We start from the raw sequence: 22,595 nt of genomic DNA, 5'->3' as shown, positions 1-22,595 counted from the left end.
CATTTTCCTGGATAAAAATGGCATTAGGGGATACGGTGAGCGAGCAGGTAAGTGGACATGAGGCTAGGTTTAGATCAGCCATGTGATCTCCTGGACCAGTTTTCGATAGCCTGGATGGGTCGGAGAGGAATTTTCCAGATTTTTTCTCCTCAATTGGCAAATCGTTTTTTTTTCCCCGGGTGATCACATGGGTTTGGGCGGGATGAATAATAAAATAAAATGGGCGGCACGGTGCCCTGTTGGTTGGCACTGTTGCCTTGTGGGATTCGGTGATAACTAGAGTTAAGATTGGATCAGCCATGATCTTGTTGAATGGCGGAGCAGGCTTGAGGGGCCGATTGGGCTACTCCTGCTTCTATCTCTTATGTTCTTATATGTAAAATGTTTAAATATTTCAGCAGTGGAAAGAACAACCTGTGCACTCACTTTGGAAGGGTGTTGAGTGGTGACCTTCACAAAACTGGTCCCTCACCTCCACTATTCACACTCACTGTTACTAATATAGACAACATAATAGAGTAGCTTGTATCTCAGTTTAATGAAGAGTCTTAGTGGGTAATGTGAACAGGACCTCCAAGTCACTTTGAGAAAAGTAGGTGGAAGGAAGTGTGAGAAACAATCTTCTGAGTCCAAGGTCACCACTTCCTTGACCGTCGGCCCTGACATTTTTCAAACACACGGGAACAGATCAGCAATGGGGGATTCAACAGTGATGCTGTTCAGGTGGAGACAGGTGGTGTTAGAGATGCAGATAAACAGACAATTAATTCCAGTGCCATCTTGGAGAAAGTTCCCCAATCAGCCAACAGTTTGACTATCTGCCTGGGATGATCCGGACACTTTCTTCACCTTTCTCCATTGTCTATACCCCACCCTATGGGTCAGTGTGAGTTGGGCAGCCACTGGGTTTCCAGCTCTCTGCTTTCAAGCTAGGTGGGGAGCATTGTCCCATTTGCTACAGCTCAACCAGGATAACAGTGGTTGTTCTGGAATTCTGACCCAGAGCCTTCCAAATAACAAACCCTGAGGAAAAGGCAGTGTCATGGAGGCAAGGGATCTGCAGAAGCATGCAGGCAGTTTAGGAGAGTGGGCAAAGAAGTGGCAGATGGAATACAGTGTGAGGAGGTGTGGGCTTGTTGAGAGCTGGAGAGCTTCATCTCCAAAAAACATTACTAATAGCCTGTCCTGACTTTGACACCACAGTCAAGAATGCTCATTAACACCTCTGTTTCTTCAAGAGGCTAAAGAAATTTGGCCTGTTCCCCTCAACCCTTACCAATTTTTATTGATGGAGCAGAACATCAGCTCCATCCTGAAGAAGGCCCAGCAGCAGATGTACTTCCTGCGGCTCTTGAGGAAATATGGTCTGCCTCAGGAATTGCTGCTGCAGTTCTACACTGCAGTCATTGAGTCTGTCCTGTGCACCTCCATCACTGTGTGGTTTGGAGCGGCCACCAAGCAGGATAGAACCAGACCACAGCGCACAGTGAGGACTGCCGAGTGCATCATTGGAGCCTCCCTGCCCTCTATTGTGGACCTGTACTCTTCCAGGTTGAAGAAGAGGGCGGTGAACATCATAAAGGACTCCTCCCATCCTGCGCATGGACTGTTTGAACTGCTTCCGTCTGGTAGGCGCTTCAGATCCCTCCAGGCTAAGACTAATAGGCACTGGAGAAGTTTTTTCCCTACTGCGGTCACTTTGCTGAACAGTTAACTGCCGGTTAACTGTCGGCTAACTATTACTTGGATTGCACTACCTGTATGTATAATCTATATTTTCATTTATATTTATCATTATTATTGTTATGAGCAGAGAGACAACATCTGCCGGAAGTAAATTCCTTGTATGTGCACAGGTGCTTGGCGATTAAAGTCTGATTCTGATTCTGATATCTGAATCAATCACAGCTGCTTCCAATGGCTATAAAATGGCAGTGAAGATCAGTCACAGCAGCTTCTACTGGGCCAATCTAAAGTGTTATTGTCTTTTTAAACATACTTTTTATGATCAGAAGATGCTACTGAACATTAAGAACTTAATGTACTCTGGGTCTACCCCATCAGCAAGTTGCTTGTTGGCGGAGACTCTGAAGAGGCCGGACGGTGCAGATCGCGCTGCTGCCTCATCAGAGTGAACGTGCACTGCCTCACAGTAGCGACCATCTTAGTCGTTATCTTTGTGATTGCAATCCCCTGTTGGACATTGTTAATGTGGAATGCTGCAAGTCTGATTCACTGATTTATTGGTGAATGGGGAGAGTGGGGAGAGCTGGGTGGCCTTGGTCATGACTGGGTCTCAAACCACAGAGTCACCTGTTTGCAGCCGCCCAGGAAGGAGGCAGAGTCGGGGAGCTCCACTGAAGTGCCAGAGGCAGTGTGGCACAACGTCCATGCTGCCCCCCAGTGTCCACTCGGCAGAAGACAATCTGTATTGTGTTCAACTGCAGACTGCTGCATGATTCATTGACTCAGGGATTTGGACTTCTTTTTGTGTGTCTGCATTTTACTGAACTCCTATATGTGCCTTGTGCTGTTGGCACTGTGTTTTGTACCTTGGCCCCGAGGAAAGCCGTTTTGTTTGGCTATTTCCATGTATGGTTGAATGACAATTAAACTTGAAGTTGAACTTGCTCTGCACATGACTGCAAGAAACTGCAGAGTTGTGGACACAGCTCAGCACTTCATGTAAAGCAGCCCCCCCTCCATAGATTCCATCTATACTTCCTGCTGGCTCAATAAAGCAATAAATCAGGCAGACGGTGCAGAAGCCTGAAAGCACATACCATCAGACTCGAGCACAGCCTCGACCCACTGGTAGAAAACTATATCAGAGGGATTATCGACCTCACAATCTACCTCACTATGTTGCTGTACCGTACAGTATTGTCTACCCATACTGCATGCTCTATATGGCTGTTTTCACTTTACTCTGCATTGTTTTACTACCTGAATGCACGGTGTAGTGATTTGATCTGTCTGATGCAAGACAAGCTTTTCACTGTATTTTTGGTAAAAGAACATGAAATAGGAGCAGGAACAGGCCACCTGGCTCATCAGGTGTCCTACACCATTCAATAAGGCCATGGCTTATCTGGCCATGGACTCAATTCCCCCTTTTTCCCACAATCCTCAATTCCCCCACTATGCAAAAATCTACCTAACTGGGTCAAGGATATTTAAGGAGGTAGCTTCTACTGCCTCCCTGGGAGAGAATTCCACAGATTCACTCTTCTCTGGGGCAATCAGTTCCTTGTGATTCCTGTCCCTTATCTACTCCCTGTGTCCCCTCATTCTATTCTCATTTACCACGGAAACAACTTTCCTGCCTCCATCTTATCTACCCCTTTCGTTATTTTATGTTTCTATAAGATCTCCTCCCATTCTTCTGAACTCCAGAGACTCATTCTCTCCTCATCTCCAGAACAGCAACCTGGTGAACCTCCCCTGCACCACCTCCAAAGCCAGTGTATCTTTATTCAACTGAGGAGACCAGAACTGCACACAATACTCTAGGTGCGGCCTCACCAGTACCCTGTACAGTTGCAGCATAACCTTGCTCTTAAATTCAGTCCCTCTAGCAATGAAGGACAACAATAATAAAGCAATTTTAATTCCAATTCCAATTTGGAATACTGCGTGGAAATGTTGGCCCTGTAACTAAGGACGTGTGGCCAGGGGCATGTTCACAGAGATGATTGGGGAAAGAAAGGCCTGATGTACACCATGAGGAGAGTTTGCTGCCTGCGCCCTGGACCTGTGCTCAGTGTAGTTCTGACAGATAAGGGGTGGGACCTCATTGAAACTCACTGAATACTAAAAGTCCTAGATCAAATAAGCGTGACAGAAATTGTCCATTTGTTGGAGAGTCAAGGGTCTGAGGGTTCGGCCCCAGAATAAGGTGATGTTCATTGAAAACTGAGATTAGGAGGAATTTCTTCAATCAGAAGGTGGCAAATCTGTGGAATTTTCAGGCACGGAGGGATGAGGAAGCCAAATCATTGGGTATATTTAAGGTAGAGATCAATAGGTATTTGCAGGTAAGTATATCAGAAAAGGAAGAAGAATGGGATTGGAAAAGATCATGATTGAATGGCAGAGTCTCAATTGGCTGGATGCCTAATTCTTCTCCATTTTCTTATAGGGTAAGTGAAGATGGATATGTAAGGCTGAAGAACGAATTATGCCAGGATTCTCCAAAGCAGTTTCTGGGGTTTGGGACATACTTTCCGAACATACCCTGAGCATGTCAGGGTTTTGTCTGCAGATGGTCAGCCATACAGAGGAGGCAACTCTCTAGAATCGCTCCAGGTTGGCAAGGCCTACTTTTCAAACAGCAACACTGAATCAACATCAGAGGAATTATCTGTTCCGGAAAAATGTTCTTTGAAAACAAATCAGTTGGTAACATAAGGACGAACCAAAATGTCTCAGATGAGTTTAACGTTGGATTAGTGTAAATGGGGTGTTGGTGGGATGTGACTCTCCTGTTTAATGTTGGATTGGTGTAAATGGGGTGTTGGTGGGACGTGACTCTCCTGTTTAACGTTGGATTGGTGTAAATGGGGACGTGACTCTCCTGTTTAACGTTGGATTGGTGTAAATGGGGACCTGACTCTTCTGTTTAATGTTGGATTGGTGTAAATGGGGTGTTGGTGGGACGTGACTCTCCTGTTTAACGTTGGATTGGTGTAAATGGGGACCTGACTCTTCTGTTTAATGTTGGATTGGTGTAAATGAGGGTGTTGGTGGGATGTCACTCTCCTGTTTAAAGTTGGATTGGTGTAAATGAGGGTGTTGGTGGGACGTGACTCTCCTGTTTAAAGTTGGATTGGTGTAAATGAGGGTGTTGGTGGGACGTGACTCTCCTGTTTAACATTGGATCAGTGTAAATGGGGACGTGACTCTCCTGTTTAACGTTGGATCGGTGTAAATGAGGGTGTTGGTGGGACGTGACTCCCCTGTTTAACATTGGATTGGTGTAAATGGGGACGTGACTCTCCTGTTTAACGTTGGATTGGTGTAAATGGGGTGTTGGTGGGATGTGACTCTCCTGTTTAACATTGGATTGGTGTAAATGGGGTGTTGGTGGGACGTGACTCTCCTGTTTAACATTGGATCAGTGTAAATGGGGACGTGACTCTCCTGTTTAACGTTGGATTGGTGTAAGTGGGGTGTTGGTGGGATGTGACTCTCCTGTTTAACGTTGGATTGGTGTAAATGGGGACGTGACTCTCCTGTTTAATGTTGGATTGGTGTAAATGGGGACGTGACTCTCCTGTTTAATGTTGGATTGGTGTAAATGGGGTGTTGGTGGGACGTGACTCTCCTGTTTAACATTGGATCAGTGTAAATGGGGACGTGACTCCCCTGTTTAATGTTGGATTGGTGTAAATGGGGTGTTGGTGGGACGTGACTCTCCTGTTTAACGTTGGATTGGTGTAAATGGGGTTTTAGCGGGACGTGACCCTCCTGTTTAATGTTGGATTGGTGTAAATGAGGGTGTTGGTGGGACGTGACTCTCCTGTTTAACGTTGGATCGGTGTAAATGAGGGTGTTGGAGGGACGTGACTCTCCTGTTTAATGTTGGATCGGTGTAAATGAGGGTGTTGGTGGGACGTGACTCTCCTGTTTAAAGTTGGATTGGTGTAAATAAGGGTGTTGGTAGGACGTGACCCTCCTGTTTAATGTTGGATTGGTGTAAATGAGGGTGTTGGTGGGACGTGACTCTCCTGTTTAAAGTTGGATTGGTGTAAATAAGGGTGTTGGTGGGACGTGACTCTCCTGTTTAATGTTGGATCGGTGTAAATGAGGGTGTTGGTGGGACGTGACTCTCCTGTTTAAAGTTGGATTGGTGTAAATGAGGGTGTTGGTGGGACGTGACTCTCCTGTTTAATGTTGGATCGGTGTAAATGAGGGTGTTGGTGGGACGTCACTCTCCTGTTTAATGTTGGATTGGTGTAAATGAGGGTGTTGGTGGGACATGACTCTCCTGTTTAACGTTGGATTGGTTTAAATGGGGTGTTGGTGGGATGTGACTCTCCAGTTTAACGTTGGATTGGTGTAAATGGGGACGTGACTCTCCTGTTTAACGTTGGATCGGTGTAAATGGGGTGTTGGTGGGACGTGCCTCTCCTGCTTAACATTAGATTGGTGTAAATGGGGTGTTGGCGGGACATGACTCTCCTGTTTAACATTGGATCGGTGTAAATGGGGTGTTGGTGGGACGTGCCTCTCCTGCTTAACATTAGATTGGTGTAAATGGGGTGTTGGCGGGACATGACTCTCCTGTTTAACATTGGAACGGTGTAAATGGGGTGTTGGTGGGACGTGACTCTCCTGTTTAATGTTGGATTGGTGTAAATGGGGTGTTGGTGGGACGTGACTCTCCTGTTTAATGTTGGATTGGTGTAAATGAGGGTGTTGGTGGGACGTGACTCTCCTGTTTAACGTTGGATCGGTGTAAATGAGGGTGTTGGTGGGACGTGACTCTCCTGTTTAACTTTGGATTGGTGTAAATAAGGGTGTTGGTGGGACGTGACTCTTCTGTTTAACGTTGGATTGGTGTAAATAAGGGTGTTGGTGGGACGTGACTCTCCTGTTTAAAGTTGGATTGGTGTAAATGAGGGTGTTGGTGGGACGTGACTCTCCTGTTTAACATTGGATCAGTGTAAATGGGGACGTGACTCTCCTGTTTAACGTTGGATCGGTGTAAATGAGGGTGTTGGTGGGACGTGACTCTCCTGTTTAACATTGGATTGGTGTAAATGGGGACGTGACTCTCCTGTTTAACGTTGGATTGGTGTAAATGGGGTGTTGGTGGGATGTGACTCTCCTGTTTAACATTGGATTGGTGTAAATGGGGTGTTGGTGGGACGTGACTCTCCTGTTTAACATTGGATCAGTGTAAATGGGGACATGACTCTCCTGTTTAACGTTGGATTGGTGTAAGTGGGGTGTTGGTGGGATGTGACTCTCCTGTTTAACGTTGGATTGGTGTAAATGGGGACGTGACTCTCCTGTTTAATGTTGGATTGGTGTAAATGGGGACGTGACTCTCCTGTTTAATGTTGGATTGGTGTAAATGGGGTGTTGGTGGGACGTGACTCTCCTGTTTAACATTGGATCAGTGTAAATGGGGACGTGACTCCCCTGTTTAATGTTGGATTGGTGTAAATGGGGTGTTGGTGGGACGTGACTCTCCTGTTTAACGTTGGATTGGTGTAAATGGGGTTTTAGCGGGACGTGACCCTCCTGTTTAATGTTGGATTGGTGTAAATGAGGGTGTTGGTGGGACGTGACTCTCCTGTTTAACGTTGGATCGGTGTAAATGAGGGTGTTGGAGGGACGTGACTCTCCTGTTTAATGTTGGATCGGTGTAAATGAGGGTGTTGGTGGGACGTGACTCTCCTGTTTAAAGTTGGATTGGTGTAAATAAGGGTGTTGGTAGGACGTGACTCTCCTGTTTAACGTTGGATTGGTGTAAATGGGGTTTTAGCGGGACGTGACCCTCCTGTTTAATGTTGGATTGGTGTAAATGGGGTGTTGGTGGGACGTGACTCTCCTGTTTAACATTGGATCAGTGTAAATGGGGACGTGACTCCCCTGTTTAATGTTGGATTGGTGTAAATGGGGTGTTGGTGGGACGTGACTCTCCTGTTTAACGTTGGATTGGTGTAAATGGGGTTTTAGCGGGACGTGACCCTCCTGTTTAATGTTGGATTGGTGTAAATGAGGGTGTTGGTGGGACGTGACTCTCCTGTTTAACGTTGGATCAGTGTAAAGGAGGGTGTTGGAGGGACGTGACTCTCCTGTTTAATGTTGGATCGGTGTAAATGAGGGTGTTGGTGGGACGTGACTCTCCTGTTTAAAGTTGGATTGGTGTAAATAAGGGTGTTGGTGGGACGTGACCCTCCTGTTTAATGTTGGATTGGTGTAAATGAGGGTGTTGGTGGGACGTGACTCTCCTGTTTAACGTTGGATCGGTGTAAATGAGGGTGTTGGTGAGACGTGACTCTCCTGCTTAATGTTGGATCTGTGTAAAGGAGGGTGTTGGAGGGACGTGACTCTCCTGTTTAATGTTGGATCGGTGTAAATGAGGGTGTTGGTGGGACGTGACTCTCCTGTTTAAAGTTGGATTGGTGTAAATGAGGGTGTTGGTGGGACGTGACTCTCCTGTTTAATGTTGGATTGGTGTAAATGAGGGTGTTGGTGGGACGTCACTCTCCTGTTTAATGTTGGATTGGTGTAAATGAGGGTGTTGGTGGGACATGACTCTCCTGTTTAACGTTGGATTGGTTTAAATGGGGTGTTGGTGGGATGTGACTCTCCAGTTTAACGTTGGATTGGTGTAAATGGGGACGTGACTCTCCTGTTTAACGTTGGATCGGTGTAAATGGGGTGTTGGTGGGACGTGCATCTCCTGCTTAACATTATATTGGTGTAAATGGGGTGTTGGCGGGACATGACTCTCCTGTTTAACATTGGATCGGTGTAAATGGGGTGTTGGTGGGACGTGCCTCTCCTGCTTAACATTAGATTGGTGTAAATGGGGTGTTGGTGGGACGTGACTCTCCTGTTTAATGTTGGATTGGTGTAAATGGGGTGTTGGTGGGACGTGACTCTCCTGTTTAATGTTGGATTGGTGTAAATGAGGGTGTTGGTGGGACGTGACTCTCCTGTTTAACGTTGGATCGGTGTAAATGAGGGTGTTGGTGGGACGTGACTCTCCTGTTTAACGTTGGATCGGTGTAAATGAGGGTGTTGGTGGGACGTGACTCTCCTGCTTAATGTTGGATCGGTGTAAAGGAGGGTGTTGGAGGGACGTGACTCTCCTGTTTAATGTTGGATCGGTGTAAATGAGGGTGTTGGTGGGACGTGACTCTTCTGTTTAACGTTGGATTGGTGTAAATAAGGGTGTTGGTGGGACGTGACTCTCCTGTTTAAAGTTGGATTGGTGTAAATGAGGGTGTCGGTGGGACGTGACTCTCCTGTTTAATGTTGGATTGGTGTAAATGAGGGTGTTGGTGGGACGTCACTCTCCTGTTTAATGTTGGATTGGTGTAAATGAGGGTGTTGGTGGGACGTGACTCTCCTGTTTAATGTTGGATTGGTGTAAATGAGGGTGTTGGTGGGACGTCAATCTCCTGTTTAATGTTGGATTGGTGTAAATGAGGGTGTTGGTGGGACGTCACTCTCCTGTTTAAAGTTGGATTGGTGTAAATGAGGGTGTTGGAGGGACGTGACTCTCCTGTTTAACATTGGATTGGTGTAAATGGGGACGTGACTCTCCTGTTTAACGTTGGATTGGTGTAAATGGGGTGTTGGTGGGATGTGACTCTCCTGTTTAACATTGGATTGGTGTAAATGGGGTGTTGGTGGGACGTGACTCTCCTGTTTAACGTTGGATTGGTGTAAATGGGGACGTGACTCTCCTGTTTAACGCTGGATCGGTGTAAATGGGGACCTGACTCTTCTGTTTAACGTTGGATTGGTGTAAGTGGGGTGTTGGTGGGATGTGACTCTCCTGTTTAACGTTGGATTGGTGTAAATGGGGACGTGACTCTCCTGTTTAATGTTGGATTGGTGTAAATGGGGACGTGACTCTCCTGTTTAATGTTGGATTGGTGTAAATGGGGTGTTGGTGGGACGTGACTCTCCTGTTTAACATTGGATCAGTGTAAATGGGGACGTGACTCCCCTGTTTAATGTTGGATTGGTGTAAATGGGGTGTTGGTGGGACGTGACTCTCCTGTTTAACGTTGGATTGGTGTAAATGGGGTTTTAGCGGGACGTGACCCTCCTGTTTAATGTTGGATTGGTGTAAATGAGGGTGTTGGTGGGACGTGACTCTCCTGTTTAACGTTGGATCGGTTTAAATGGGGTGTTGGTGGGATGTGACTCTCCTGTTTAACTTTGGATTGGTTTAAATGGGGTGTTGGTGGGATGTGACTCTCCTGTTTAACTTTGGATTGGTTTAAATGGGGTGTTGGTGGGATGTGACACTCCTGTTTAACTTTGGATTGGTTTAAATGGGGTGTTGGTGGGATGTGACTCTCCTGTTTAACTTTGGATTGGTTTAAATCGCGTGTTGGTGGGATGTGACTCTCCTGTTTAACTTTGGATCGGTTTAAATGGGGTGTTGGTGGGATGTGACTCTCCTGTTTAACTTTGGATTGGTTTAAATGGCGTGTTGGTGGGATGTGACTCTCCTGTTTAACGTTGGATTGATGTAAATGGGGTGTTGGTGGGACGTGACTCTCCTGTTTAATGTTGGATCGGTATAAATGAGGGTGTTGGTGGGACGTGACTCTCCTGTTTAACATTGGATCGGTGTAAATGGGGTGTTGGTGGGACGTGCCTCTCCTGCTTAACATTAGATTGGTGTAAATGGGGTGTTGGCGGGACATGACTCTCCTGTTTAACATTGGAACGGTGTAAATGGGGTGTTGGTGGGACGTGACTCTCCTGTTTAATGTTGGATTGGTGTAAATGGGGTGTTGGTGGGACGTGACTCTCCTGTTTAATGTTGGATTGGTGTAAATGAGGGTGTTGGTGGGACGTGACTCTCCTGTTTAACGTTGGATCGGTGTAAATGAGGGTGTTGGTGGGACGTGACTCTCCTGTTTAACGTTGGATCGGTGTAAATGAGGGTGTTGGTGGGACGTGACTCTCCTGCTTAATGTTGGATCGGTGTAAAGGAGGGTGTTGGAGGGACGTGACTCTCCTGTTTAATGTTGGATCGGTGTAAATGAGGGTGTTGGTGGGACGTGACTCTTCTGTTTAACGTTGGATTGGTGTAAATAAGGGTGTTGGTGGGACGTGACTCTCCTGTTTAAAGTTGGATTGGTGTAAATGAGGGTGTCGGTGGGACGTGACTCTCCTGTTTAATGTTGGATTGGTGTAAATGAGGGTGTTGGTGGGACGTCACTCTCCTGTTTAATGTTGGATCGGTGTAAATGAGGGTGTTGGTGGGACGTGACTCTCCTGTTTAATGTTGGATTGGTGTAAATGAGGGTGTTGGTGGGACGTCAATCTCCTGTTTAATGTTGGATTGGTGTAAATGAGGGTGTTGGTGGGACGTCACTCTCCTGTTTAAAGTTGGATTGGTGTAAATGAGGGTGTTGGTGGGACGTGACTCTCCTGTTTAACATTGGATTGGTGTAAATGGGGACGTGACTCTCCTGTTTAACGTTGGATTGGTGTAAATGGGGTGTTGGTGGGATGTGACTCTCCTGTTTAACATTGGATTGGTGTAAATGGGGTGTTGGTGGGACGTGACTCTCCTGTTTAACGTTGGATTGGTGTAAATGGGGACGTGACTCTCCTGTTTAACGCTGGATCGGTGTAAATGGGGACCTGACTCTTCTGTTTAACGTTGGATTGGTGTAAGTGGGGTGTTGGTGGGATGTGACTCTCCTGTTTAACGTTGGATTGGTGTAAATGGGGACGTGACTCTCCTGTTTAATGTTGGATTGGTGTAAATGGGGACGTGACTCTCCTGTTTAATGTTGGATTGGTGTAAATGGGGTGTTGGTGGGACGTGACTCTCCTGTTTAACATTGGATCAGTGTAAATGGGGACATGACTCCCCTGTTTAATGTTGGATTGGTGTAAATGGGGTGTTGGTGGGACGTGACTCTCCTGTTTAACGTTGGATTGGTGTAAATGGGGTTTTAGCGGGACGTGACCCTCCTGTTTAATGTTGGATTGGTGTAAATGAGGGTGTTGGTGGGACGTGACTCTCCTGTTTAACGTTGGATCGGTTTAAATGGGGTGTTGGTGGGATGTGACTCTCCTGTTTAACTTTGGATTGGTTTAAATGGGGTGTTGGTGGGATGTGACTCTCCTGTTTAACTTTGGATTGGTTTAAATGGGGTGTTGGTGGGATGTGACACTCCTGTTTAACTTTGGATTGGTTTAAATGGGGTGTTGGTGGGATGTGACTCTCCTGTTTAACTTTGGATTGGTTTAAATCGCGTGTTGGTGGGATGTGACTCTCCTGTTTAACTTTGGATCGGTTTAAATGGGGTGTTGGTGGGATGTGACTCTCCTGTTTAACTTTGGATTGGTTTAAATGGCGTGTTGGTGGGATGTGACTCTCCTGTTTAACGTTGGATTGATGTAAATGGGGTGTTGGTGGGACGTGACTCTCCTGTTTAATGTTGGATCGGTATAAATGAGGGTGTTGGTGGGACGTGACTCTCCTGTTTAACATTGGATCGGTGTAAATGAGGGTGTTGGTGGGACGTGACTCTCCTGTTTAATGTTGGATCGGTGTTGGTGGGGTGTTGGTGGGACGTGACTCTCCTGTTTAACGTTGGATTGGTGTAAATAAGGGTGTTGGTGGGACGTGACCCTCCTGTTTAATGTTGGATTGGTGTAAATGAGGGTGTTGGTGGGACGTGACTCTCCTGTTTAACGTTGGATCGGTGTAAATGAGGGTGTTGGTGAGACGTGACTCTCCTGCTTAATGTTGGATCGGTGTAAAGGAGGGTGTTGGAGGGACGTGACTCTCCTGTTTAATGTTGGATTGGTGTAAATGAGGGTGTTGGTGGGACGTCACTCTCCTGTTTAATGTTGGATCTGTGTTGGTGGGATGAGACTCTCCTGTTTAATGTTGGATTGGTGTAAAGGAGGGTGTTGGTGGGACGTGACTCTCCTGTTTAATGTTGGATCGGTGTTGGTGGGGTGTTGGTGGGACGTGACTCTCCTGTTTAACGTTGGATTGGTGTAAATAAGGGTGTTGGTGGGACGTGACCCTCCTGTTTAATGTTGGATTGGTGTAAATGAGGGTGTTGGTGGGACGTGACTCTCCTGTTTAACGTTGGATCGGTGTAAATGAGGGTGTTGGTGAGACGTGACTCTCCTGCTTAATGTTGGATCGGTGTAAAGGAGGGTGTTGGAGGGACGTGACTCTCCTGTTTAATGTTGGATTGGTGTAAATGAGGGTGTTGGTGGGACGTCACTCTCCTGTTTAATGTTGGATCGGTGTTGGTGGGATGAGACTCTCCTGTTTAATGTTGGATTGGTGTAAATGAGGGTGTTGGTGGGACGTGACTCTCCTGTTTAACGTTGGATCGGTGTAAATGAGGGTGTTGGTGGGACGTGACTCTCCTGTTTAACGTTGGATCGGTGTAAATGAGGGTGTTGGTGGGACGTGACTCTCCTGTTTAATGTTGGATTGGTGTAAAGGATGGTGTTGGTGGGACGTGACTCTCCTGTTTAATGTTGGATCAGTGTAAATGAGGGTGTTGGTGGGATGTGACTCTCCTGTTTAACGTTGGATCGGTGTAAATGAGGGTGTTGGTGGGACGTGACTCTCCTGTTTAACATTGGATCGGTTTAAATGGGGTGTTGGTGTGATGTGACTCTCCTGTTTAACGTTGGATCGCTGTAAATGAGGGTGTTGGTGGGACGTGACTCTCCTGTTTAACGTTGGATCGGTGTAAATGAGGGTGTTGTTGGGACGTGACTCTCCTGTTTAACGTTGGATTGGTGTAAATGAGGGCGTTGGTGGGACGTGACTGTCCTGTTTAACGTTGGATTGGTGTAAATGAGGGTGTTGGTGGGACGTGACTCTCCTGTTTAACGTTGGATTGGTGTAAATGAGGGTGTTGGAGGGACGTGACTCTCCTGTTTAATGTTGGATTGGTGTAAATGGGGTGTTGGTGGGACGTGACTCTCCTGTTTAACGTTGGATTGGTGTAAATGAGGGTGTTGGTGGAACGTGACTCTCCTGTTTAATGTTGGATTGGTGTAAATGAGGGTGTTGGTGTGACGTGACTCTCCTGTTTAACATTGGATCGGTGTAAAGGAGGGTGATGGCGGGACGTGACTCTCCTGTTTAACGTTGGATCAGTGTAAATGGGGTGATGGTGGGACGTGACTCTCCTGTTTAACGTTGGATCGGTGTAAAGGAGGGTGATGGCGGGACGTGACTCTCCTGTTTAACGTTGGATCGGTGTAAATAAGGGTGTTGGTGGGACGTGACTCTTCTGTTTAACGTTGGATCGGTGTAAATGAGGGTGTTGGTGGGACGTGACTCTCCTGTTTAATGTTGGATCGGTGTAAATGAGGGTGTTGGTGGGACGTGACTCTCCTGTTTAAAGTTGGATTGGTGTAAATGGGGTGTTGGAGGGACGTGACTCTCCTGTTTAACGTTGGATCGGTTTAAATGGGGTGTTGGAGGGACGTGACTCTCCTGTTTAACGTTGGATCGGTGTAAATGAGGGTGTTGGTGGGACATGACTCTCCTGTTTAACGTTGGATCGGTTTAAATGGGGTGTTGGTGGGATGTGACTCTCCTGTTTAACTTTGGATTGGTTTAAATGGGGTGTTGGTGGGATGTGACTCTCCTGTTTAACTTTGGATTGGTTTAAATGGGGTGTTGGTGGGATGTGACACTCCTGTTTAACTTTGGATTGGTTTAAATGGGGTGTTGGTGGGATGTGACTCTCCTGTTTAACGTTGGATTGATGTAAATGGGGTGTTGGTGGGACGTGACTCTCCTGTTTAATGTTGGATCGGTATAAATGAGGGTGTTGGTGGGACGTGACTCTCCTGTTTAATGTTGGATCGGTGTAAATGAGGGTGTTGGTGGGATGAGACTCTCCTGTTTAACGATGGATTGGTGTAAATGGGGTGTTGGTGGGACGTGACTCTCCTGTTTAACGTTGGATTGGTGTAAATGGGGACGTGACTCTCCTGCTTAACATTAGATTGGTGTAAATGAGGGTGTTGGTGGGACGTGACTCTCCTGTTTAATGTTGGATCGGTGTTGGTGGGGTGTTGGTGGGACGTGACTCTCCTGTTTAACGTTGGATTGGTGTAAATAAGGGTGTTGGTGGGACGTGACCCTCCTGTTTAATGTTGGATCGGTGTAAATGGTGTGTTGGTAGGACGTGACTCTCCTGTTTAATGTTGGATTCGTGTAAATGAGGGTGTTGGTGGGACGTGACTCTCCTGTTTATCGTTGGATTGGTGTAAATGGGGACGTGACTCTCCTGTTTTGCTGGGCGACACAGTTGTAATGAGTGGCCCTGGGAAGATGCAGGTTGTAATGGTTTGAAGGGGTTGGCTTAAGATGTTCCCAGCCAAACACTGACTCTTCTTGCTTTACCTCTTTATCTGCTCCTGCTCCAACCTCAGATCCTGCACCATCTCCTCAATCTTGTTTTTTTCTGCCTCAAGGATGTGGTTTAGTCTCTGCAGTTCCTGCAAATGGATTAAGGATCCCATAAACACCTATTGCACACTGGAGGAAGTCATCAGCACAGTACCTGCTCTTACTCTTACAGTCAATCTGCACAAACAGAGCTCTAACAAAGAACGTGTTTCTTAAACTTTCAATAAATTTAATAGAAAAAACACAAAAAATTGACTGGCAAGGAGTATGTGTGTGTGTGTGTGTGAGAGAGAGAGTGAGAGAGAGAGAGAGTGTGAGAGAGTGTGAGTGTGTGTGAGAGAGAGAGTGAGAGTGTGAGAGTGTGTGAGATGGTATGAGAGAGTGTCAGATGGTGTGAGAGTGTGTGAGTGAGAGAGAGAGAGAGAGAGAGAGAGAGAGATAACAAATTAATTATATCAAGTTCCTCACCTCTTTCTGTTCCCGCTGCAGGCACAGTTCTTCAGTCTCTTCCATTAGTTTGTCTGTGAATCACATTCACACAGCCCCAGTTAACTAAATGCCGCTAATGGTTAGTCCAAGGCCTGTCCCTCTTCCTTGCATTACCCACTGTCAGTATCAGCAGTGTGGACTTAGGCAAAGGTAACAAGCGGGGATACAGTTGTATATTACTGGACCAGGAATACCCTTTAAATCTCACCAGGGTGCATATAGAATAGTGCCACAGAAAGCCCCGTGCTCGGTCACTGCCCCTTTAGTGACAGAAAGCTCCAGATGGTGATCTAGCACAGACTGACTTACTCTGACATCCTCTCTGGAGTGGCCCGATAAACCTCAACTAGCTGAAAGTCAAGAACCATCCAATCAGGGAGAGTTGGCAGCTTCAAATTCCTGGGTGACCCTTCCTGGAGCCAGCACATAGATGCAATCACAAGGAAGGTATGCCAGCACCTCTACTTTCTGAGTATCTTAAGGAGATTTGATATGTCAGTAAATACCCTAACTAACTTCTCCAGATGCACTGTTGAAAGTTTCGTGACTGAATGCATCAGGGCCTGCTATGACATACTGACACATAGCAACGCAAGAAGCTGCAGAGAGTAGTGGACACAGCATGGTCCATCACAGACACAGCTCTCCCCATCTACAGAGGGTGCTGACTCAAGAAAGTGGAACTCAAAATTCAAACTACATTTATTATCAAAGTATGTTTACAGTACATGAGAAATTCTGCAGATACTGGAAATCCAAAGCAACAGCAAACAGCAAGGCAGCGTCTCCAGAAATGAACAAATAGTCAAAGGTTTTGGGCTGAGACCCTTCTTCTGGATTGAGAAGGAAGGGGGACAATGCCAGAATAACAAGGAGGGGGAAGGGATTCACCTGTGAATCTGCTGGGATCATCTATCATCTCCCGATGCAGCCTCTCTACGTTGGTGAGACCCATCATAAATTGGGGGACCGCTTCATCAAGCACCTCTGGACCATCGGTCACAAGCAGAACTTCCTGGTGGCCATTCTGACATGTCAGTTCATTGCCTCCTCTTGTGCCAAGATGAGACCACCTTCAGGTTGGAGGAGCAACACCTTATACACCAACTTGATGGCATGAATATCGATTTCTCTTTCTAATAAACAAATTCCCCCCCTCATTTTTCTGTCTTGCACTCTGACCTTTTACATCTTTGCACCTGCCTATTGCTTCCCCTTGGGTCCCCTCTTCCTTCCCTTTTCTCCTATTGTCCACTCTCGCCTCCTATCAGATTCCTTCTTCTCTAATCCTTGATCCTTCCCACCCATCTGGCTTCACCTATCACCTTTCAAATCACCTCACTTTCCAGTGTCCCAGTGATACAGAGCAGGGCTCTGTGATTCTGCTCCACCAGCCATGCAGGTCTGCAGATGACAGGAGGAGCACTGTCTGAGGCTAAAGCAGAATATGGATCAACAAGAAGGTTGGGCAGAGAATTAGTAGTTGGAATTTAATCCTGACAAGTGCCAGGTGCTACATTTTGGAATGTTAGATAAGGAATATTGGGCAACTTCATATTCCCTGTAAGTGGCAGCGCAGTTGGACAGGGTGGTGGAGAATATGAATGGGAAACTGTCTTGGCAGAGAATGTAAGAGCAGGGACATCACTTAGAATTTTATAAAACAGTGGTGAGACAAAATTTGGGGTATTGTGTTCAGTTCTGGTCACACACAATGGGAAGAATGTGGTTATGCTGGAGAGAGTGCAGAGGAAATGCCCCACAGTGTTGCCTCAAACAAAGGACTTTAGTTATGGGCAGAGATTTAATAGACTGGGCTTGATTTTCCTATGTCTGAACAACATCATAAGGTGGGTGAATCCGGCAGTCAGAATCTTTGTTTTCATGATTCGCTGTCTAAAACAAGAGGGTGCGGTGTAAAGTGAGGGGTATTCTCAGAGGGGTTCTGAAGGGCAGAATGGCATCCAGTGGGTGGTTAGCGCCTGATTCTCACAGCAATTCAGACAAGCACTTGAAATGCCCAGGCACAACCAAGTGTAAGTGTAGAATGGTCAGCGGAGACATGCTGAGGCAAAGAGATGGTTTCTACGTTCTGCAACTCTCACCCAGGTACTCCTGCTTCTCCTTGGCCAGTTGCAACCCTTGGGCCTCTAGGCTTCCGATCATCGCCTCTCCAAGCTGAGCATTCTGCCATGTCCTACAGAGGGAAGAGCAAAGCACTGGTCACTGTGATGCATTGGTCCCATAACATACAAATCCCAAGTCTTCCCAGTCTCGTGTCAACCTGGTCCACTCCATGCCGTCCCAGTCCATCCCAGTCCACCCCACCCCACACCGTCCCAGTACGTCCCAGTCCACCCCACCTCACACCGTCCCAGTACGTCCCAGTCCACCCCACCCCACACCATCCCAGTCCATCCCAGTCCACCCCACCCCACACCGTCCCAGTACGTCCCAGTCCACCCCACCCCACACCATCCCAGTCCATCCCAGTCCACCCCACCCCACACCGTCCCAGTACGTCCCAGTCCACCCCACCCCACACCGTCCCAGTACGTCCCAGTCCACCCCAACCCACACCCATCCCAGTACGTCCCAGTCCACCCCACCTCACACCATCCCAGTACGTCCCAGTCCACCCCACCCCACACCGCCCCAGTACGTCCCAGTCCACCCCACCCCACACCGCCCCAGTACGTCCCAGTCCACCCCACCTCACACCGCCCCAGTACGTCCCAGTCCACCCCACCCCACACCATCCCAGTACGTCCCAGCCCACCCCACCTCACACCGCCCCAGTACGTCCGTCCACCCCACCTCACACCATCCCAGTACGTCCCAGTCCACCCCACCTCACACCATCCCAGTACGTCCCAGTCCACCCCACCTCACACCGTCCCAGTACGTCCCAGTCCACCCCACCTCACACCATCCCAGTACGTCCCAGTCCACCCCACCTCACACCGTCCCAGTACGTCCCAGTCCACCCCACCTCACACCATCCCAGTACGTCCCAGTCCACCCCACCTCACACCGTCCCAGTACGTCCCAGTCCACCCCACCCCACACCATCCCAGTACGTCCCAGTCCACCCCACTCCACACCGCCCCAGTACGTCCCAGTCCACCCCACCCCACACCGCCCCAGTACGTCCCAGTCCACCCCACCCCACACCATCCCAGTACGTCCCAGTCCACCCCACCCCACACCGTCCCAGCCTGTCCCAGTCCACCCCACCTCACACCGCCCCAGTACGTCCCAGTCCACCCCAACCCACACCATCCCAGTCCACCCCACCCCACACCATCCCAGTCCACCCCACCCCACACCATCCCAGTACGTCCCAGTCCACCCCACCTCTCACCGCTCCAGTCTGTCCCAGTCCACCCCACCCCACACCATCCCAGTCCACCCCACCCCACACCATCCCAGTCCACCCCACCCCACACCATCCCAGTACGTCCCAGTCCACCCCACCTCTCACCGCTCCAGTCTGTCCCAGTCCACCCCACCTCACACCATCCCAGTACGTCCCAGTCCACCCCACCTCACACCGCCCCAGTACGTCCCAGTCCACCCCAACCCACACCGCCCCAGTACGTCCCAGTCCACCCCACCTCACACCATCCCAGTACGTCCCAGTCCACCCCAACCCACACCGCCCCAGTACGTCCCAGTCCACCCCAACCCACACCATCCCAGTACGTCCCAGTCCACCCCACCTCACACCATCCCAGTACGTCCCAGTCCACCCCACCCCACACCGTCCCAGCCTGTCCCAGTCCACCCCACCTCACACCGCCCCAGTACGTCCCAGTCCACCCCAACCCACACCATCCCAGTACGTCCCAGTCCACCCCAACCCACACCATCCCAGTACGTCCCAGTCCACCCCACCTCACACCATCCCAGTACGTCCCAGTCCACCCCACCCCACACCGTCCCAGCCTGTCCCAGTCCACCCCACCTCACACCGCCCCAGTACGTCCCAGTCCACCCCAACCCACACCATCCCAGTCCACCCCACCCCACACCGCCCCAGTACGTCCCAGTCCACCCCACTCCACACCGCCCCAGTACGTCCCAGTCCACCCTACCCCATCCCAGTCCACCTCATACCACCTCACACCGTCCCAGTCCACCTCACCTCACGCTGTCCCAGCCCACCCCACTCAATTCCGGTCCATCCCAGTCAATCCCACAGTGTTCCAGTTCACCACATACCAGATCCTTCACCAGTTACTGTGACAGTTCCCACCTACCCTCTATCTGCCTCTTGGACATATTTATGAAATGAAAAGCTCAGTTAAAATTAATGTTGTCTATTCAAAGGCTGACAGCACGAAGTTGTACAAGCAAGATAAGTACAGAGCAGAGAGATGTGCAATACTTTGTGCCCATCTTTATGGCAGATAGAAAACCTTGTGGAATTAATGGAGGTCAGAGGAGAGCAAGGGCTCAGATGTGATACAACGGCAGGCTGGAGAGATTAGTGGGATGGGAGCGTGATAAATCCCCAAGGTCCAGTGACCTGCATCCTCAGATATTGACAGAGATGCCTGATAGCTTCCAAAATTCCCTAAATTCTGGAAGTGGAAGGCAGCAAATGCAAGCCCACTGTTTAAGAAAGGCAGGGTGGGGAACAAAGAAGCATCTATTGTAGTTGAAATGCTGGATTCAAAGAGCGACGCGCAGTGTTAGGGATACAGCTGTCAGTTCTTTGGGGGGTTGATGACGGCATTTTCTGTGCCTCTCCATCAATAATCAACAACACGGAAGGGCATTTAGAAAACATAACAGCAGGCAATCTTCAGGTTGGTTAATGAACAGAAAACAGAGTTCCAGCTGGGAGTCTGTGAATAGTCAGGCCCCAGAGAAGCTGATACTGGTTCTCCGAGTGTTCACAATCCACATCCGTCATTTGGATGATGTCGGAGTTTTCCGATGAGATAAAGCTGGGTAGCAACATGGACCAGGACAGCATAAGCGTAACTTTCTGGGGGATGTGGACAGACTAAGCAAATTGTGAAGAATATGCCAGATGAAATATAGTGCGACAGAGTATAAATTCTTCAATTCTGACAAAGGTTTTGGGCATAGCTCCTGCTCCCCCAGTCCTTTGGTGTGGAGGAGTACGTTCTCCCTCTGACTCAGTGGATGGGAGTAGAGCAGACAGTTACATGGAATTAGTGCAAACAGTAGATGGTAGCTGGGACGGACTTGGGCCTGAAAGTCCTTTCTCCATGCTGTAAGACCTCATGAAAGTAGAAAGGTGGGATATTTGATGGATAGTTGGTGATAAAATGGCATTCCAAGGGCTTGGGTGACATCGTACATGGGCTGCTGAAAGTCCAGGTGCAAGTACACGAAGAACTGGGAGGCAAATTGCAGGAGGACTTGGACTTCTTGATGCCACAAACTGGCAAGACCAGGGTTCAATCTCCTAATGAAGGGGAATTTGTATCTAACTAAAGGGGACAACAGAATACAGAGAAGATTCATCATGTAGATTGCTGGGATGGTGGTGTGTTGTAAAAACAAACAGCAAACTAGCCAGTACCTTGTGGATGAGATCTCAATAAACACACAGAGTATCGTGTCCAGTTCTAGTTACCCAGCTATAGGGAGCATGTCATTAGGTTGCAGAAAGAATTCACTAGGATGTCAGCAGGACTGGAGGGCTTGGTGGGCTAGATTGGGACTTTTTCCCCTGGAGAACAGGGAGGCTGACGGGTGACCGTATAGAAGTTTATAAAATCATAAGGTAGATGGCCCAAGGGTAGGAGAGTCTAAAGGCACAGGTTGAAGTTGCGAGGGAAAAGGTTTAAAAAGGATCCAATGGACAGCTTTTGCCAAACAGCCAGTGGTGGGTCTGTGAAATGAGCTGCCAGAAGTGGAGGCAGGTATAATTTTAACACTTAAAAGACATTTGGACTGGTACATGTATAGGAAAGGATTATATGCACCGATGCCATTAAGCAAAGGGGCAGTGGACCCCTGGTTTAGAGGGATATGAGCCAAACCCAGGCTGATGAGGCCAGTTCAGTTTGGCGCATGTTTTGATGCTGTGGAAAATCCTCTCAGGGTTTGATAGGATAGGTGCAGTGTGTTTCTCCTGGGTGGAGCATCTAGAAGCAGGAGCCACATCTATAAGTAGAGCTCAGCCACTCATGACAGGAGGTGGCAAATGCCTTCACTCAGGGAACAGTGGTGCCAAGACCTGTCCCTGCTCTGCACACTCTGTCCAAGTCACCTGCTCCAGTCCTACTGCATTAGCTTGAGCACCACATCTGGGCCAATGCAGTCTGTGTTACTGAAGGAGTGCGAGACTGTCGTTGGTCAAACTTCTTGAACCTGAGGTCACACCTTCCAACTCCCTCTGATTACTTTTACATCCCACCATCGAACACCGATGGTGCAAATCGGCTCCTGTCCATCCTACATTACTGGTGTATCAAATTTCCTGTTTTGGAGATTGTCCTCCAACTCCATCTACATTTTCACAATAGGGGACTGAATGGCTAATAATGACGTGTCAGAGTACAGGAGGTGTGCAAGACTAGTGACATGATATCATGCTGACAACCTTTCCCTCAATGTCAGCAAAAGAAATGAGCTGGCCATTGGTTTCAGGAATTGGGAGGTGCACACACTCCACATCAATAACGCTGAGGTTAAACTCCAGCAACAGCTTGTCTAGGTTCAAACCACGTAGAAACCCCCAGTCAAGAAAGATCACCGGTGCCTCAACTTCCACAGAAGGTTCAGGAAATTTAGCATGTCCCCACTGACCCTCACCAACAGAGCTTGTAATGGCAGCTGCAGAGAGTTGTGGATACAGCTCAGCTCATCACGTGCCCTCAATGGACACTGTCTACACCTCTCTGTGCGTCAGTAAAACAGCCAACCCACCCCAGACATAAAGATACTGAACAAGAAATCGCATATCACCAGACTCATGGACAGCTATAAGTGGACTCCA

General features: G+C 48.3%; 1 protein-coding gene across 4 annotated transcripts in view; it reads right to left on the bottom strand.

The window, feature by feature from the left end:
* plekhd1 (pleckstrin homology domain containing, family D (with coiled-coil domains) member 1) overlaps positions 1-22,595 on the bottom strand; it is a 260,555-nt gene that overhangs the window by 204,079 nt on the left and 33,881 nt on the right. For all 4 annotated transcript variants that reach the window (XM_059952091.1, XM_059952083.1, XM_059952066.1 and 1 more), the window contains exons 5-7: positions 17,719-17,810; positions 15,593-15,645; positions 15,119-15,213 (exon numbers count right to left, since the gene is read on the bottom strand). In XM_059952091.1, coding sequence (XP_059808074.1) covers positions 15,119-15,213; positions 15,593-15,645; positions 17,719-17,810 — 240 coding nt within the window. The remainder of the gene's footprint in view (positions 1-15,118; positions 15,214-15,592; positions 15,646-17,718; positions 17,811-22,595) is intronic.

Source organism: Hypanus sabinus, chromosome 2 (genome assembly GCF_030144855.1).
Source record: "Hypanus sabinus isolate sHypSab1 chromosome 2, sHypSab1.hap1, whole genome shotgun sequence".
Lineage (NCBI taxonomy): Eukaryota > Metazoa > Chordata > Chondrichthyes > Myliobatiformes > Dasyatidae > Hypanus > Hypanus sabinus.
The sequence above is the reverse complement of the archived record's forward strand: the minus strand, read 5'-3'. Positions and strand labels throughout refer to the sequence as shown.